The sequence below is a fragment of the Bactrocera latifrons genome, unplaced genomic scaffold (genome assembly GCF_001853355.1).
Source record: "Bactrocera latifrons isolate USDA-ARS-PBARC rearing strain unplaced genomic scaffold, ASM185335v1 scaffold_17, whole genome shotgun sequence".
Classification (NCBI taxonomy): domain Eukaryota; kingdom Metazoa; phylum Arthropoda; class Insecta; order Diptera; family Tephritidae; genus Bactrocera; species Bactrocera latifrons.
Window position 1 is genome coordinate 2007684 of NW_017535185.1, and position 18903 is coordinate 2026586.

Here is an 18903-nt window from a genome sequence, read left to right on the forward strand (position 1 = left end):
CGTTGAAGACATGCTACATTCTGGACAACTTTCGATCTCTTCAACTAATGACAATATTAAAAATAAGTAAAGGATCTGGTGCTTGAAAATCGTCAGACAAGTGTGAAAGAGATGGCAAGAGAGCTAGACATCTCTCGCGAGTCCGTTTGAAAGAGTTTGGTGGATATTTTGGTTATAAAACGCCTTCTTATTCGACTCGTCCCGATAAAGCGGCGTTTTTTTTTTTGAAAAAAAAAGTACCGTAAACAGATCTTTTTGGACATGCTTGATCATGCGAGTATAACATGCGTTAACGAGTTTGATGTCAACAACAAATCAACAATCAACGGAATGGAGGAGAAAAAAATTAGCCGACACAAAAAAAACCACGTCGAGACCACTGAAAAATCAAGGTGATGCTCATTGTTTTTATCGATATTCTTGGTTTCTTGCATCATGAATTTGTTAAGGATGGACAGACGGTTCATAAAGAGTGCTATTTGGCCACATTGAGTGGTTTGGTAGTATTCGAGAGAACAACCGTCGAAAACGATTGGAATTATAGAAGAGCAATTCATAGATTTTACACGAAGATAATGCACCATCGCATCGATCGAACCACGATTGTGACCAAATTTTAAGCCAAATTAGGCTCTATGCGATTTCTTCTTGTTCGATCGAAGAGATAAAACAAAATTCGTTGAAGGAGCTGAAAGCCATCCCAAAAAGTTCTTATGAAAAGTGTTTCTAGGAGTGGAAAAGTTGTTGGCACAAGTGTATTACAGGTGATGGGGATTACTTTGAAGGTCACAAAATAAATATTAATTAATTAATAAATGTTACAGTGTTATCAAATATGTATATTTCTGGAATATTGAACAAAAATGGTTACAAACTTCCACGATAACATTGTCTTATGGTCTTATTATCAAAAATATTCGGTAGTAGTTCAAACCAAAAATCCACATATAACGGATTCATAGAATAATATAAATAATAGAATAATAAAAATAAGTCATTGATAACCCCATCGCACATTCTATTTTCAGGTACTACTTGTTTAAATGAAATTAGCTGGAATTTACTTCAAATTTTTCTGGTATTTTTAGTCGTAAAAACGGAAGACCCTAAAGTGAATTTTCCCCAAAAACCGTTATCATTATTATCAGCACTGTTAGATTAAGAGTGTCTGTGTCTAGCAGCCTCTTTCTCCAACACATCAATGACATGCAGTTCAATCACTCCAAATCAACATATCAGCATAAAATATGTGCCATAAATGATTAAAGCAGCACAACTGTTGAGATGAATGAAATTGCAGTGAAACAAGTTATGCTCTTAAATTATACGCTGAGCGCGCAGCAAAGCCACAGATGCATGTAGAAATGACGCTTTAACGCTTAAAGTCAATGTCAAAACCAAACAGCAAAATTGAAGTCACAATCCGCTTGTCAAACAAGTTTAGCCCGCTGAATTGGAAAATATGTAAAGTTGTCGGTATGTATATGCAACATAATTACTAAAAACAACAAAAAAAACTATAGTGAGCACAACTGCAGCGGCATTTCTGAACGGTCGAGATGGCAGCGCGCGAGCAATTGGCGATAACTAAGCGTTTCTTTATAGCAGCAACAAATAGCGGGGTCTAAGTGAGGGCACAGGCGTCTGCACGAGATAAGAAGTACTTCGTGCGCCACTGATACGCGGGGGATCCAAAGCAGCCGGTTATAATCGTGATCGCGAGAGGGAGTATGACTCAAGCGCGCTGGAGAGCGGTCTCAGCTGACTTATGACAATATTTGCGACAAACACGCCAAAAAGCTGTGCACAACAATAAGCGAGTATAAAACCAGCGAGCGCCAAGTTTTAGCATCACAGTCGTTAAACAGTCGAGATCACGTCAAAACAGCGGCGACTCCGAAGAAAGTAGCATTCGCAAAGTGAAATAAGACGCATTAGTAAGCAATTCGTAAATTCGCGATCGTGCGATTTTCATTTCATTAAAAAACAAACACAAAGTTAAACAAAAAACAATTATGCCAAACAACAACAACAAACAATGCAACACTTTCGCCTTTGTCAGCTTGTTGTTGGTGCTGCTGCAAATGGCCGCGGCGCAGCGTCCCTCCTTTGCGGGCATACGGCCACCGGGACTCAATCAAAAGGACAAATACAACATGAACAACAACAACAATAACAACAGCAACGTGGATATTGGCAACCGCTTTGGACAACCAGATGAGCCACCAGCACTGGCGTTTGGTGCCACACAAAAGCCACCAGCGAGTTACATACCAATAGTCTTCCCCGAGTCCAACTATCTGCCCATGGCCACACCAACCGCACGACCTGTAGCCGATGGTATTGCGAATCGTTTTGGCAGCGGCGATGCTGATAATGTGCAACAAAATGTTAATACAGTAATCAGCGCGGCCGCCAGACCCGTTGTCAGTGGTGCGCCAAATCGCTTGCCAATCGACGCGAAAGACGATAGTGAGCTGGTGGCTATACTTAATCGCCTGCCCGAAGATCAAAGGCCTTTCTGGTTCATCAATGCGGCGGCAATCGAAGCGCAAAGAAACGGTTCATTCGCGAATTTCGCCGGCGCGATCAACTCGCGGGGCAGCTTCTTCGGCTAAAGTATTATATAAACCAAACACACTGGATTTTCTCGCATGCGCATTTTAACATTTAAGCTTAAGCCTCTAGTATTTATTTTTGATATTTTCAAATGTGTTTAAATTAGTCATAACCGTTTCCATAATCGAATCATTGTAATGCTTGACAGTCTGCGCTGTTCGAGTATGAAAATCTCATTATATTATGTTAAGTATATACCGTTTGGCATATATCCATATACACGATTATTATATATACACGAATGTACATATGTATTTCAGTAGCACAGATTACTTGCCAAAGCAATTATTTTCGAACGAGCCATACCTGCCTTTATTCGAAACGTAAAATCTCATGTCACAAAAAGCTGCGCTAAAGCAATCACAGAAGCATCACTGAGCAATAAGTTGTAAATAGCAATAAAAAAAAACCCACAAAGTGGGATTTGCAATAACAAGCTGATTGCTTTTTACCTTTGTACTTCATGTACTTTTTGATATTTTTAGCTCGGCTTTTTGCCCAAAAATAAACCATTGTTGCTTTGAAGACGCGGTAAGCAATCAATTCATGGGTTAAAGAAAGATCAAGAATCGCGCAATTAAGAATATATATAATATTACACAAAATCACCGAAAGTTGTGCTAATCTCGCTGCGCTGAATAATAAGCTGCGACTACAACCCAAACAGCACGACTATTTCAGCTCAGTTGGATTCACGCTCTCAACGCTCTCAAACAAAACAATAATTTGGCTGGAGTGCAGTGATACGTATCTATTGAAATTCACACTAAAATATATTTTCACAAGTTAATCTGTAGCTTCGATACTAAAAGCAAGTTAAAAAGTTAACTTCGGTTGCGCCGAAGCCATTATACCCTTTACAAATACACAAGCTTCCTTACAACCACTTGATAATGATCGTTCACTTATGGTCAACATAATCGGTTTACTGAGCGTACTATTCGAAACACCATCACCCATCTTGAGACCTAGCATTCATTATTGGATAAAATTCGACCGAATAGATCACATTTAGCAAGCAGTGCAAAAAATATTGCAGGCGTAGCTGAGTGTGTAGACGAAGACCGTGGGGAGTTTCGTTTGACGTATGGAACTACCTCACGCATTTTAAGTCGACATCTTAAAATGAAAGCGTACAAAATACAGCTTGTGCAAGAACTGAAGCCGCTAGATCTTTCCAAGCGATATCACTTCGCTTCATGTACTCTTGAAAAGTTCCAAGAAGGCCCGATCTGTTCGAGACAGATTTTGTTCAGCCATTTCTGGTTCAATGGGTATGCATCTTTTCGCACGTAACGTCCAATCGCCCGAATAAGGAACAGATCATTATATGTTATTTTTCAGATTTTAACTGATTTATAGATAGATATAGAGATTGAAATGGCTGTCTGAGCAAGCGAATTAGCTTTGCAGTTAGTTGCAATACCGCTGTGTCGGGCAGCCAAATCAGTCCAATCATGTAATAGCTCGATGCTATAAGTAAAAAGTCTAGACCTTTCAATAATTATGCGTTCACAGTCAGCGAGCTCAAGGCTAATATCGCTGCTCTTCTATCGAAGTCGATAGTCATTACTCTGAAGAAGACTGCTCTCCTGCGGAGTAGATCTACTGCTACCGCTTGGAAGACGGAAGCTGATGAATATTTCTTGACAGTATATTCCACCAACAGTTATAATAAATATAAAGGTAGCATAAAGGTGACGAAGGAAAGTGAAGAGATGTCGAAACCGATGCCCAGCTCTGTCTGGGTGCGAGTGCTGCTCCTGGGGCGACAGAAATGTTGCTGGCAAAATGCAGCAACAAGACCGACACCCCATTAAGAGTTTTTATCTCAACCCATTTTATGAGCAATAAGATGGGAGAAGCCAGTGAATAGAGCCTTCATTCCTGACGGAATCATAATAATCATAAAGACTGACAGGGGGAAGAAGCAAGTCGGCGCTAGCTGGGAAAATAAAGACATACCGCCGCTTGGCGGCCAAAATCGTGAAAAACTACTGTGCTAAGCACGCTGGTAAGATATACTACGAGTAGCAGTGTGCTAATACACTCAAGTAGGCCAAGAAGGCACGGAGCGAGAGCGAAGACGATAGTTACCCCGAACAACTGAATCCAAACCAGCGGTTAATCGACAAAGGTCGCATGAGGCGGACGTCTCCCTGGGTTAGGATTGCGAACGGGGGCTGCGCCAACCTTTAGCAGGCGCCATCTCTCGCTAGGAATGGCGGCTACTTCGACAGTCTTCCTAAAGGTAATCAGGGGCAATGATGAACAATCGATTGGTCTATGTAAGGAGGCAGTTTCTCGGGTGGGGATAGGTTTGGAAGGGAGCCTATTGGAAACTGTGATATATGAAGCGTGACAGTGGGCGCCAATGTGATCTTTTCATAGCCTTCCACCAAACCACAATTAGGCTTAACTATGGTTTCATAGAGCAAAAGAACTATCATTCTTTTAAATCGACGCAGTACCGGGCAGCCGGTTGCTCTTTCGCATATGTTTGGTTTTCACGAGCATTTCCGGTCTAGGATGGATCCCAGGGACTTAATTCTGTCAGCAGATCAGAGAAAAAAGAGACGAATCATACTTTAGTCATCCTTTGTGTCCTATTTGGTCCAGAAATATGGTTTTACTTGTAAGATGTGGTCTGAAAGAGTATGCATATTTTCCTCTCGTACAATTATCATCAACATCAACCGTTTTGATACCAGTAAAATATGTATGTACAAATGTTCGGTTTTAACCGAAATTATGTATATATTTTTAAGCTTTTGATACTTATGTTCGTAACTTTTAAACTGCGTGAGCTTGGTTGAATGTCGAGCTGAACTACAGTTATGCACACGAAAAGTAAAATTATCTCACAAACTTATAAGCTAATAATATACCGTTATTGTCGATTTGAACAATTTCACCAAACAGTATTATCTCCCAGCTTTATGTAATATTTACTCCCACTATAAAGAGCACTCACGCACTTACTTGCAGCTGCCGCAGCTGTTGAAAAGTATCATAAATAAACCACTTATCCGTTAAAAGTTGAGATTTAAAATTAAAAGCATTGAAAAACATAATATTATTGTTCTGCCAACTAGAAACCATTACACACATACACAAACACACCGACACTGCCGAAGACTCAAATATAGTTGGTTAATGTCCGAAGATGAAACTCAGTAAACTGTAAGCCGAGTAGGTGCCAGCAGACGCTGTGAGTTGAGGATGAGCTAATGGACATATTTACTTGCGTATAGGTGTATGTGTGTGTGTGGAGCAAAGTAAAGTATCAATAATGACGTTGACCAGAGGAAATTGCTCACAAGTGTACACACTAACTAATCCTTCCAGCAGCCGCCAACAGGAACCGTAAGCCAATGAAATGGAACTTTGCAACAACCAGGACACCGACTGGTGGCTGGGTTGGCCGCAGCCAAACCAAGGACAACAATGACAGCCAACAGCAAAGTTAATTTCCCGCAATAACACTCAACGCAATTTCTTGTGTCATCAAATAAATTTCTTACTGCTGTGACTGCTGTTGCCACACGCAAGCGCGCTGACGACATGGCTGCTGATAACGATGCTACTTGAGCGAGCGATGTCCCAGCGTGTTGACTTAGCGCTTATGATGGCTATGTATACACATGTATAGCTGTAGGTGTGTTGTGTGTGTGTGTGTGTGCAACACATGGTGTTATAAACAGCTGATTCGCATTGTTGTTGGACGCCTTAGCGCACATTTGAGTAAATAATGCCAATAATCGTAAAAATTTGTGGAATGGCATATTGAATGTTGCAGTGCTGATACCCACACATACTGCATGGCTGCAGCTTAGCCGGGCACTCATGGCGCCGACAAATACATGAAATGCACTTGGCCATAAAAAATGGTGAGAATGGAGCAGACATTAGAAATTATCAGAAGCGTAATAAAAAATTAAGTATAATTAAAAGAAAGTGAAGACTTTTAAGAATTAGTAAAGCAAAAGTATATATGCTTGGCATAATACGCGGAGATGCTGAAACCGATACCCCAATCGATGACGAAAGAGTGGACGTTCCTTTGACCGTTCTTGAAGAAGTTCGAATAGCAATTATCCGTCTGAAGTACAACAAAGCAGCGGTGACCGATGGATTGAGAACTGATAAGGAACATGCATGCAGGCGAAAGCATGACCGCTGATTGTAAGTTAAGTGAGCTCAGCTCAATCCACAAAAAGAGAGACCCCACACTACCACGGGATAAGCCTCCTAAACATCGTATATAAGGTTCTATCGAGCGCTCTAAGTGAAAGATTAGGAATGGAAAATCAAAAACTAATCAGATATTCATAATGTGCCAAATCTTGAAAAAGGCCCGTGAAAAGAGGATCGACACACAAAACATCTTCGTCAATTCGTCAGAAAAAGTAAACTGAAGTCGAGCATAACCAATAGTTTCGGCAGAATGGGGAAGGACTTCTCCGAACTGTTCGATAGCAAACAAGGTTTCATACATGGCGACTTCCTATCGTTCAACTTCTTCAATCTACGCCTGGATGGAAATAGTTCGAGCTGCAGATCTGATTAGAGAAAGCACATTCTTCCATAAGGGGGTACAGCTGCTGACGTCCACCGATGATATTGATACCATTGGCTTCAACAACCGCGCCGTTAGTGCTGCTTTCTCCAGACTAGAAAAGGAAGCGAACCAGATGAGTCTGGTATTGAACGAAAGCAAGACGAAATATGTCCGGTTCTCGGATATAGAGTCATCGCACTCGCGACTTGGCATGACATGGTAATGTCACTGTGGACAGTCATAACTTCGAAGTCGTAGATAATTTCGTCTATCTTGGAACCAGTATTAGCATCAACAAAAACGTCAGTCTCGAAATCCAACACAGAATATCTCTTGCCAACGGGTACTACTTCGGACTGAGTAAGTCACTCATAATTTCCGTCCTGCTATATGGTGCAGAGCCATGAACGATGACAACATCTGATAAGTCGACGTTACAAGTTTTCAATAGAAAGGTTCTGGGGAAAATGTTTAGTGCTTTGCGCATTGGCAACGGCGAATACCGAACTCGATGGAACGATAAGCTGTACGAGATATACGACGATATTGACATTTCAGCGAATTAAAAGACAGCGTCTACGCTGGATAGGTCAGTCGTCCGAAGGGACGAAAATACTCCAGCTCTGAGAGTATTCGACGTAGTATCCTCGGCGAGCAGCAGAAGAAGAGGAATACCTCCACTTCGTTGGAAAGACCAAATGGAGAGGGACCTGGCTTCGCTTGAAATCTCCAATTGGCGCCAAGCAGCGAAAAGGAAGAACGACTGTGGCGCTGTTGTTAACTCGGCTATAGCCGCGTAAGCGGTGTCTACGAACCTAAAGAAAAGAACATAATGATTATTACAGAGTCGCCTTGTTTTTTTCTATGCTATTTGTCAAATCGCAGCCTCAGGCAAATATGCGGAATATTTCATTTCGACAAAAGTCATGCCATTATTATTAAAAGCAAAAAAATTATAATTTCAGACTACTCATTTTCCCAACGCCTGTCACATTGCCGCGCCCGCTATCTTTAGCAAACAAGTGCAAAGAAGAAGAGCGCTGCATTCTGCTGAATTTTTAGTACAAATTCAGATTATTCAATGTTTTTTCTCCAGCTCTTTGACATACTTTAATATGTCCGCATTTGTTGCTGTTGTTGTGCCAACAGTTGCGGCGATAATCAGCCTCATTTTTGTGCCCTCTAACAGCCACATAATCACACATACCATGCCTTGGTATTCTTCATTCACATCCAGCATGGCCGCGCCGGAGGGCTTTTTGCTATTGTTGCCGCTCTCAAAGCCAAACAACTAAAGAGACATGCAAATTGTCCAAACTATCTGTGCACTACTTCATGCTGTCTTGCAGCGTCTTTTTATTTCACTTCCAAAGGCAGCCAAGAATTTCTCATTCGCACATTCCAACACTTCTATTAAGCGCCCGCTTTGACGTTGCACTTCCCGTTCAGCTCTCTGGCACGCTTGCTTATCATCCAACCTGTGGCATCTGGAGGTGCTGTGACCGCGACAAATAAAATTCAATAAAATTGCAAATCCAGTTAGGTGCCTCAGCCATAGTTCCTTCAGCTAGCTGCCTGCCGCTGCACTTTCCTCTTTAGTCGCCGTTGCTGTGGGCGCTCGCGCCTTATCGCCGGCGTCCGGAGGTGACAAGTTGCAAAATATGGCTCACAATCAGTCACATTAAGGACAATGAGAAAGCGCACATAAATGTACGAGTACCTTTGTGTCTACCAATATATGTACATTTGCTTGAGTATGTGTGTCGAACATGGAAGCCCAACAATGGCTCAAGCCAGGAAATGCCAGTGAAATAATTCAGAAAATTTTCGAAAACAGAATGATGAAGTAAGTCAGGGATCTCGTGGAAATCATTGTTGCCACAGTTGGCTCAGCTCGACAATGTCGACGGAAGACAAACTGGCTGGCAGTTAAACAGCAGCAGCGCCTGGCGAGGGTGTGCTCGTATAACCGAGGAGCAAAGGATACTCAGCTGCCGTACTGATTGCTGTCATTTTGACGCAATAAAAGCACTTCGTGTGAAGTGAAAAATGCAACTGAATAGCTGATGATGATGATGGCGGCAAGGACGAGCATAACAATGCATTGAACCAATACGACTGCAACGGCAGGGATTGCGAAGTACGAAGGCAGTGTAAATACTACGAAGCGAAGGTGGGCCAAGCATAAGTATTGAAACTCGTAATGTTGTGAGCTGAGGATGACCGTATTTTCCGAAGAAGCTATGTTGGTAAAGTTTAATGAGTTTTTAAATTACGGTAAATGTTGCTCGGCGAAGCTCACGGCTGCTGAGTATTTATTAATCTGTTGAGGCGAACTTGCAAACAAACAAGGAAGATGCCACGACATTACAGCTTTATGCTACGTCGGTTAAGGAAGCCAAAGATCGTTAACGATGCCTTGAAGCGTAGACTATTTATAACAAGCAATAAGTATATATGTATTCATGTAAGCGTGTAAGTGAGCGGTCAACAGTGTGGCTCAAAAGAAAAGTTGAGATTTTAATTGAAATATAAGGCTCGCTCTGAGAGAAAGGGCTCCCAGCTTGTAAATAAAGGAGCTTAAATCTGGATAGTTGATGGGCAGGGCTCGCTAAGAAGGGGGTCGGTATGTGGTCTAATACCTTCAACTTTTATGCGGGAGAACAGTCTTCGTGATCCACTAGCGGAAATTTCAACATCTACGTAGACCTATCAAAAAGCTGTAATGACGTGGGGCCGGGATTTATTGTGTGGAGCTGGATCCCCGTAGATCCTTCAACCTGCAATATCTTCCAGAAAGAAGTCTTTGTAGACAGCGCAGGTGCTGAGGTGGCGGACAATACCGGAAAACCCGGCGATCCTTCAATCTGCCGAAATACTGCAGTAACTTTCAGGCAGAAGTCTTTACGGACAGGAAACCTGCGAAAATAGCTATCAATGCAGGAAAAGATGTAAATAATGACAATATATACGTCGATCTCATATCGCACTGTGTCAGAGAATCCCCATAGATGCGGGGAGACAATAGTATACTGGCTTCCGGATCACAAAGGTGTTCTGAGAAACGAAAAAGCTCGATGAGATTGCTAAGAGTGATATTTGCTTGACTACCGAACAAGTTCAAGAAATACGCGGAAAGAAAGCGGGCAAGTTTTCTACTCACACGGTTTCGAAAAAAACAGCAGGACGCTTGTTGGCCCAATCACAGGGGACAACTTATTGAGATCATAAGCGAGCCATATTGAAATTAGTAATGACGTGCAGAAAGCACGTGCAGGAATTCAGGCATAAACAGAGACGTTGGTACACCACCTTCGGCCTTATTTAAAACACGGCTTAACTCAGCATGCTGAATGCCTTGTAGTTGTTCCCAAACTCTCTCTGTCTGCTCTTCTCTCCTTGCGTAGCATCTCCTTTATGGTAGGGGGCCCATCCCAGTGAAGGGTTCAGATCCTACTACTATTATTTGTATGTTAGAAAACGAGCGAACGAGTTCATCAAACAGTTCGTTTTCGGCTATACCTTTGTGACCGGACACCCAGATAAGTGCACTTGATTACGTTCCACTAGGCTATTCAACCGTTCTCTACACTCCTGCACCAGTAGCAATTTGTGTGTGATTTGCTACCTGACAGATCCCTAGATGAAGTGGTGTGAGCTCAAGCATGACTTCAAGCTTGCACTTGCCGCCGGACAGTCGTTGCAGCTTCGATAGCTGGAGTCTGTGAAGCTTTTATGGAATACTTTAACTTAAACCGAACTGAAGCGCTCTCCGTCGTTACAAAGAACCCTTATGTCTATGTATGGCGTGAGAGCCAGCCAGTGCAACGTAACCTACATGGAGTATTTCTACCGGGTGCAACTTTATCAAATTCTTTTATAAAACTGAATTAAATTAAAACTACAGTTGATTTTCGATTTTTTCGTTTATTTATGTTTTGTTTATATATTATATATTTTTTGACTGTGTAACTTTCCTATAACATTTCTAATACATCAATAAAACAAATAACGATCTCACAACATTATTACCACGACTGATATTGTGAGGTTAACGCGAATGGCGAATTGATCGTCACATAAGACTCGCCGAGTGGCGTACCAAGGGAGGCGCTGAAAAGTGGCGCTGGTTCCACCTGCACCAGACGTTCCGAGCTGATCACCACATTACTGGGTGCATTAGCCGGTGCCGACGCGACAGCGGGTGCTGCCACAACCACTGTCGCGGCAGGCGCAGGCTTTGCCACCAAACGTTGTGTGCTCACCACTTGCCTAATGGTCGCTTTCTGCTGGGGTGTGTTAACGATCTGCCTAATGATGGCTTTTTGTTGTGGCTTTCTCTGCTGCAGGCGTTGAGACTGCTGAACAATATGGAATTGAGTTGTTTGTTGCTGGGAACGCTGTTGTAAACGCGAGGGGCGCGCCACGGTCAGACGTGCGAACTCTTCGGCTTCGGGATTGGGCGCAAACTCTGCTGGTGCATCTACTACGGGCAAGGGATCTGTTGCGGGCAATGGTGGTCCGTAGGTAGGGTCAGGTGGACCGTAAACCAACTCGGGTTCCAATTCTTCCTCCGCTTGGAAGGGATCTTCCGGCTTCAATTCATCGGCTGAGGGGTAGGGTGCCGGCTCAGGCTCTTCAGGTGCTGAGGGCACCGACTCCTGACGTGCGAAAAATGGTCTGCGTTGCTGTAGGCGGCTATTGCGTTGGCGGAAGCGTGGTGGTTCTGCATGCGTAAAGGCCACGGCCAAAACGAGTAATAAAATGGCGGTCTTGTGGAACATCTTCATCGAAATTTTTAGTTGAAGAAAGTGAATACAAAATTTTGTCGTTTGAAAGGTAAGAGTTGAGCTGCTGCTCCTGCTGCTACTAATGCCTGTTGTTGTCTGATTTATGCTAAGTCCGACGACAACGTTTTATACTATCCAACATTTTTTCACGCACGCACTTAAAAATCCCTGTGTTTTTTCACTAATTTAAGCTAACATTCGCACTATTTTTAGTTTGACACTTTGCAATTGTATTTGTTGATATTTTGCACGTTCAATCCTCTACGAGATTATTATTAAATTTAATTAGTCACCTGTTTACTTGATTTAACTTTTTATTAAACAGTGCTTGCATATAAATAAGCTCGGATATTCCCTTTGTGCTGTCAATCGCAAAGCTAACTCATCGAACTAGACTTTGTTGCTTGTTGAACTTCACTGTTTGAGTCCCACAAAACCGTTTGAGGGTTGCCTTGCCATATTAAGTGTTTGTAGGGTCAATGTTTTCCAAGTTTGGGCCCAAGTTTTTTTTTATATAAATATTTCGGTAATTGGTTATGCGCAAAATACATTTTTTATACTTGATAAGTTATTTATGAATGCACCTACGAGAATGTGGCAATGCTATTTCTAGCTTTAATATTTTCTTCACCACAAAGCAGATGAACTCCAAAAAGGGAGGAGATAATATACAGATCTGTATTGTTCTTGCCAAAATTGTTTTTTCCTGTGCGAGATCTTTTTTCAATGACTTAAGCTATCATTATCATTAGGCAACGGATTCCAACCGACGGCAAAGTGGGAGCCATAGAGCTTACCTACTTGTACAACTTCAATATGTTATGGCTCTTAACTGTAAATTTAGACTTACGCTTTGTAAAGTTCAGATAAAACAAGCTATAACACCCTTATTAAATACAAAAGATTCAATTCCGTATATATGGCAGCTATGTGAAATTAATAGTCCGATCTCTACAATTTCTTCGGAGGTTGTATTGTTGCTTTGGGAACGTGCTTAATTTCGTGACGATTCTTTGTCAAATACCAAAGTGGTCCATACAAAGACTGGATTATGATCAGTCAGTTTGCTTAGCAGCTATATGCTATAGTGATCCAATATAAGCAATTTCTTCGGAAGTTGTACGGCCGTCTTGTTCAATATTCCCAATATTCCTAACGGTCAGGCGACTTACGAGTACATCCAACATAATCCATACCGACACAATCCATGCAGATACAATTTTTGAATTAAAGGCACCTATCTGACAAGTCGAGGTGTTTTTGTGGGGCGTGGGTCTAGGACTGAGTGCATGTAATTGCATAATGTTCGATGTAATCGGACATTAACGATCTGGGTGGCATGGGGATTAGCTGGACTGATGGACATTTAGATGTGATCTCCACTAGTCGGAATGCCGAACAGTTAGGCTCGTTTACGCAGCAAAGCCGTAACTGGGAATTTTTTATACTTGACAAGTTATTTGTCTTATGCGAATGGTGTAATGAGCGTATGGGGTCCAATCCCTGGTCACCAGTCCAGCACAGTATGGAAGCTCAACTGGTAATAGCTTCGGTACGAGGTCCGACCGGAGACTTAATTCCGGTGCAATGGGGAGAAGAAGCTCTTGGAGTTCGCTGCAACCTGCGCACGCGCACTATGTCCTCGGAGAGTATCGTGATGGCTGTGGTTAAAACACGAATGCGAGATGAACTGACACTCTGTTAGTTGAATGAGGAGTTGCATTGCAACCGGGTGCCGGACCCAAAGTACGGAAGAGGTTTTAGATGGCCCTCAAACTATACCAAAGTGATTAGTGTGTCCATTCCACATTGCTAATTAGTACTAAAAATGCCTGGCATTAGATGGACAACCAGACAGAGATGGATGTTTATTAACATTTTTATAGGCTCTCCGACGTCTCCTTCTGGATAGTAACCATTCCGTGACCCTGCTGAGAATATTCTTTATAGCTAATGATTGCAAAGTTTCTCTTTTGGTGTTAAAATTTTGTTTTTCACATCACCTACCTGAGTTTGGTTCATAACATTTCCCTGCTTCATAATTTTATATGGTTAAATGCTAAGTGACTGCGGCAGCCACATTTGGCGCATGATTAGCCATTGGCCCTTGACATAGCAGTCAAACGAGCGGAACAACCTCAACGTCATTGTCACGTAAAGCCAGTGGGCAGACAAACGATTGACGCGTCGTCACACAACTATTGGAAGCGCGCTCACCTACAATGACTACCACGTATACGCTACAACAACGATTACATCGGTCGACGTCAGTAAGACTGGCCGTGTTGCACCAAATTTGGCAGGAGGCCTAGTAGTTGTGCGTGTAATTGAGCGTAACCGTAACTTCAGAATCGTTTTGATGAATGATGTCTGTAAAGACACAGATTTTGTGCCAAGGTATATAAGCACAATAGTGCTTAGGTTAAGATAGCATTCTTGCGAGCAACCAGCGGCAGTCTAACAGCACAGTAGCAGCAGCGACAACATCAAACTCAAAGGAATATTTAAGCAACTTAGCGACAACTCGACAACTCCACGACAAAATGTACAAGTACACCGCTCAACTGGCGCTACTTTTCGCCGCCACCATGGCAGTGGTTGCCGCTGAGCCACCACGCTTTCGTGCAGCGCTCAGACGCGCGCCGGCTCGTTTCCTTGCACGCCAGGAGGCGGCGATCGCCGACAACGCGGACGACGTGCCCCCCGAAGTAGCGGCTGATCAGCCGGCGCCATATCCACCAGCCGGTGTCACACCATCCGTTCCTTTTGATTTGCCAACAGAGACAGAGGCACCACAACCCGACGACATCTACGGCCCACCAGAGGAGGAGGAACCTACACCCGATCCAACCTATGGTCCACCAGAAGAGACTACCACACTGCCGGCGCCCGCTGATAACGCTGACGGCACTATCGTATCCGAAAACCTGATTCAACCACGTCGTAAGCCCGTTTTGGCCAAACAACGCGCCCGTGGTGTTGTGCGCTCGCAGCCGCTGATACTGCAAGCTGTGCCTGCTGCACCGGGAGTTGTAGAGCTCGTGCGCGCTGAGCCCGGTGTTGTTTACCTTCTTAAATAAATAGATGAGTGATGGAGGGAAGCGGCGAGGCTTCKAGGTATAAGGCAGTGAATTAATCATTTCAAATTTGTTTTGTTTATTGTTGGGGTAGAAGCGGTTATAAAAGCGATACTAATAAATATTTTTCAACGACAATAAGCTCAACTTTTCTTTAATTCTGCTTGCTTTCTGTCTTCTTTAGAGTCATTCTTATGCTTGCTAGTGAGTTTGCCATAACTTGTGAAAGTTAATATTTTGATTTGTTTGACTTTTCCTGCTGCTATCGATGCATAAACTTGCCATAAATGTGATAAATACTTAATTCGATTATGAAGTGAAATCGAACGTGAAAGGTAGCATTGAATTCCCTTATGGAAACTTGCTTTCCAATTGCCTGAAGAACCTCAGGCTTTGTTAGTTTGTGAGTTTATGCACGAACTTGTACTTTCCCTTGAACTTGAAAATCGGTTAACCTTGGCACTACTTCGTAAACTTTTCAGAAATCAAAACATGAATGGATGTGTGTGTGTATATATGTACATATGTTTTGCTTATGCATGATTGTGTATTTGTGTTGTTTGCCCACATCAAACTATTAGTTGTAGTTAAAATATTCGTTGCACGTACAACGGTGCCGGCGACTGTACCGCATTTGCTTTTACAAAGGCAGTGCAAGAAATAAAAATAAAAACAAAATAGAAACTACCTGTATTAATTTATGCATGTGTAGAGAGGTCCAGTAAAAAATTCAAGAGAATTAGAAAAAATATTTTTTAATAATTTTTTAGCCAACTTTGGGTGCATTCATCTAAAGGAGGGCTGCCGAAATGGCGCTTGAGAATGTCCGACCTCGCATCCAACAACAAGGGATATGTGGATGGGAAGAAGTCTCGGCGCAGTGAACTTTCGCACGGATGGATTGAAGGTTAGAAGGTTGGTGGAGGAGTTTTCTGTAGGAAGCTCTCCGTCAAGTTTAACTTTAGGCTACGGGACTACTGTTGTGCTCTTCAAACAAAAGTGTTTGATATTAAATCACCAGTAAACTTACTGCTTCGAAGTGAGGTAACATTCAATGAGACACCAGAACGTCAATATCAGCATTAAGCACTCAAATTTAGGTAAGTGATGTCTAGATATAGCAGCAAGCTGCCTCAAGCAGAGTTATTTGAGAGTAGTATTCTCTAGATTTGTACTTTATCGATTTTTTTTTAGAAAGTAGACCTCAAAGGAAAAAGCAATCGTATTTCAAAAATGGTATGTAGCTCGGTGCTGGATCTTAGGTGTCCCTTCAGGCTTTTTGGGATCCTCTACTATCTTCGTGACTTAAGTATTTGCGGTCAGAAAAGCGGCTGAGAGCTGACAACGCAGGTAGCAACATAGGAAGGATCAATACAAACCTCTATAGAAAAGATATACAGAGTGTATAGAAGACTCTGAAGACGTACTCTTTCACTGCCTTCAGTTTTCAAGTATAAGAGAAAAGCTGAAAACCACACTTGGGGGTAGTCTCACGACGGTGGAAAATTGAGTTGCAAGCGCTCTGTACAATAGAAAGCTGTCTGCGAAGCGGTAACTGTAATTATGACCAGATTGAGACATTTACAACAGATTAAGCGTCGGTCAGTCCATACAATAAAGGAGACTTAAATGGCTTCTGCTATCCTATGAAGTAATACTTTGTACAGAGGTGACGTGGAGAGGCATGAGATGGAAGTACATACCGGTTTAGGGGATTAAAGTCTTGACGGCTTTTGATGCTTCTAAAAAAAAAATAAAACTTGTTTACAATTTGACCAAAAAAAAATGGAAATCTGAACAGACCTTTAAAGTAGAAGTACGAAAATCGCAGATGAGGGAGCTTGCGCATAGAACCCTTCGAGAAAAGCGTGTGGTCTCAAACTCTAGTCCTTCATTTTCATACAGCCCCTACCCTCAATCATATTATTGGTATTATTAATACGACTAAAACATAAAATCTGGCAATGAATTTCAAAAATGATTGTGAAGCTCTGCAATCAAGTAAAAGCACACACGAACATAAAACCGAATTGTACGTTGACACCTTCAAACTTTATAGCGCCATTATAGCAAGCGTTTAAATGCGCGCATGCAAATTCGCTTAACTGAAATACTACTTAAATAGTCTATGCTGAATAAAGACGCGCGAAATCAGAAATCCATAAACCTTGCTGCATACATTCGTACGCCAATGCGCTTGTCATAGTTGAGTCAATATTATTTAGTAGGGGTTTTATGATATTTTTATTGACGCCAGCACTAAAATTTCAGAAACCAAATGCACCCAAACAGTCAGACAAGCCCGTCAAAAACTTTGCTATTTGGTTGACTATAATTTCGACTTCCACGCCGCCGCCGCTGATGGACAGGCGCACCAATTTTGTTTATTGTATGACATTCATCTGACATTCGTTTGACATATGTAGACAAGCGAATGGGCAATTTAGCGACGTGGCTGTGAACAATAATCAGCGAGCAACTATTTTGAGCGAAACAACAACAAACTAACAACAATAATATTGGGAATACGAAGAAGCAGAGTTGCGTACTTGACTTGGAACTACACTCGGTACGTCAACACTATGTGTGACCATGATTATGCGGACAACAATAATAGTCAAAACAATATTTGACAGGAAAAGCAGTAGAAAATCGAAAAAAACATGCTGCAAGAATTTAAATTAGTATGCAGCATTGGGTGCGCTAAGCGTCAGCTTGACTAATGCCTATAGTAGGAACGTAAAAAATTTGGGCAGTCGAAATCTGACTAGGCTATGTGTTAACCAGGTTTTATACCCTGCAGAGGATATATTAAGCTAACTCTAGTTAGCCATGACTGTCTCTTGATCCGTCTGTGTATACGTGAATTGATCACTCAGTTCTTGAGATATCGATCACAAATTTTACACACATCCTGCACTCAATATGATGCTACTAATTTGACGGAACCGTCGATATCGGATAACTATATCATATAATCGCCATACAAACTGAGCGATCAAACTCAAGTCCTTGTAAGGAAAACTTATTTATTTGTCGAAAGCAAAGCTAAAATATTTAGAGAAAAATTTTCAGATCAGACCACTATAGAATATAGCTGTCATCAGACACGATCAGAAACAAGTTTTTGAATGGAAAACTTTTTCATTTGAAGAGATATCTACCTAAAATTTGGCTTGGATATTTACCCAAGGCTAAAATGTCTGGAGAAATTTTTCAGATGAGACCTCTCTAGCATATAGCTGCCATACAAACTAAACGATCCTTATAAAAAAAAACTTTTTTATTTGGAGAGATATCCAGCTGAAATTCGGCATGTATATTTTTCCAAAGCAACACTGAAATATCTGGTGAAAATTTTTCAGATCAAACTACTCTAGCATGTAGCTGTCATACAAACTGACCGAACGGAATCAAGAAAAAGTTCTTTTTACATCGCCTTACGCTATAAAAATTAACCTGTGAAAGGTATTATTTTACGTGTATTATGTTTTTTTTTCTGTTTTAATTTTAAATTATGAAATTTCGTATGTGTTTAATCGGTGGCAGAAAGCCGAAACTACTTCGTGCGATTTTTTCAAATAATTCAGAATTAGTTGTGAACTTAGCGTGAAAGCTTGAAAGTCTGACACAGCAGCACTGATAGTGCTAGAATTTCCACGTACTCTTATTTCCTTTTCATTTTACACAAAATGAAACAAATCACTTTGGCATTACTGTTATTGCTGCTGCTGGCGCACAGCTACGGCAGTCCAGCCGCACAATACACGGGCTCAAGTGCCAAGGCTTTGCGGAATTCACACGCAGCGCGTCAGCTAGCACCATATCCAGCGGCAGGCTACAGTCCGAAGGTACC

General features: G+C 41.9%; 3 protein-coding genes and 1 long non-coding RNA gene across 6 annotated transcripts in view; 2 read left to right on the plus strand and 2 right to left on the minus strand.

Moving 5' to 3' along the window:
• Positions 1–18903, minus strand: part of LOC108966765 — a 130165-nt gene that overhangs the window by 72618 nt on the left and 38644 nt on the right. The gene's annotated exons all lie outside the window — the stretch shown is intronic.
• Positions 1867–3060, plus strand: LOC108966762 (myb-like protein M). Its single transcript, XM_018929801.1, has one exon. The coding sequence runs from the start codon at positions 2016–2018 to the stop codon at positions 2616–2618; it is 603 nt and encodes a 200-aa protein (XP_018785346.1). The 5' UTR covers positions 1867–2015; the 3' UTR covers positions 2619–3060.
• Positions 11115–12051, minus strand: LOC108966758 (alpha/beta-gliadin-like). The gene has a single exon (XM_018929795.1). It carries the CDS (start codon positions 11968–11970, stop codon positions 11209–11211), a length of 762 nt encoding a protein of 253 aa, XP_018785340.1. The 5' UTR covers positions 11971–12051; the 3' UTR covers positions 11115–11208.
• LOC108966764 (translation initiation factor IF-2-like) lies at positions 14424–15130 on the plus strand. The gene has a single exon (XM_018929803.1). It carries the CDS (start codon positions 14514–14516, stop codon positions 15048–15050), a length of 537 nt encoding a protein of 178 aa, XP_018785348.1. The 5' UTR covers positions 14424–14513; the 3' UTR covers positions 15051–15130.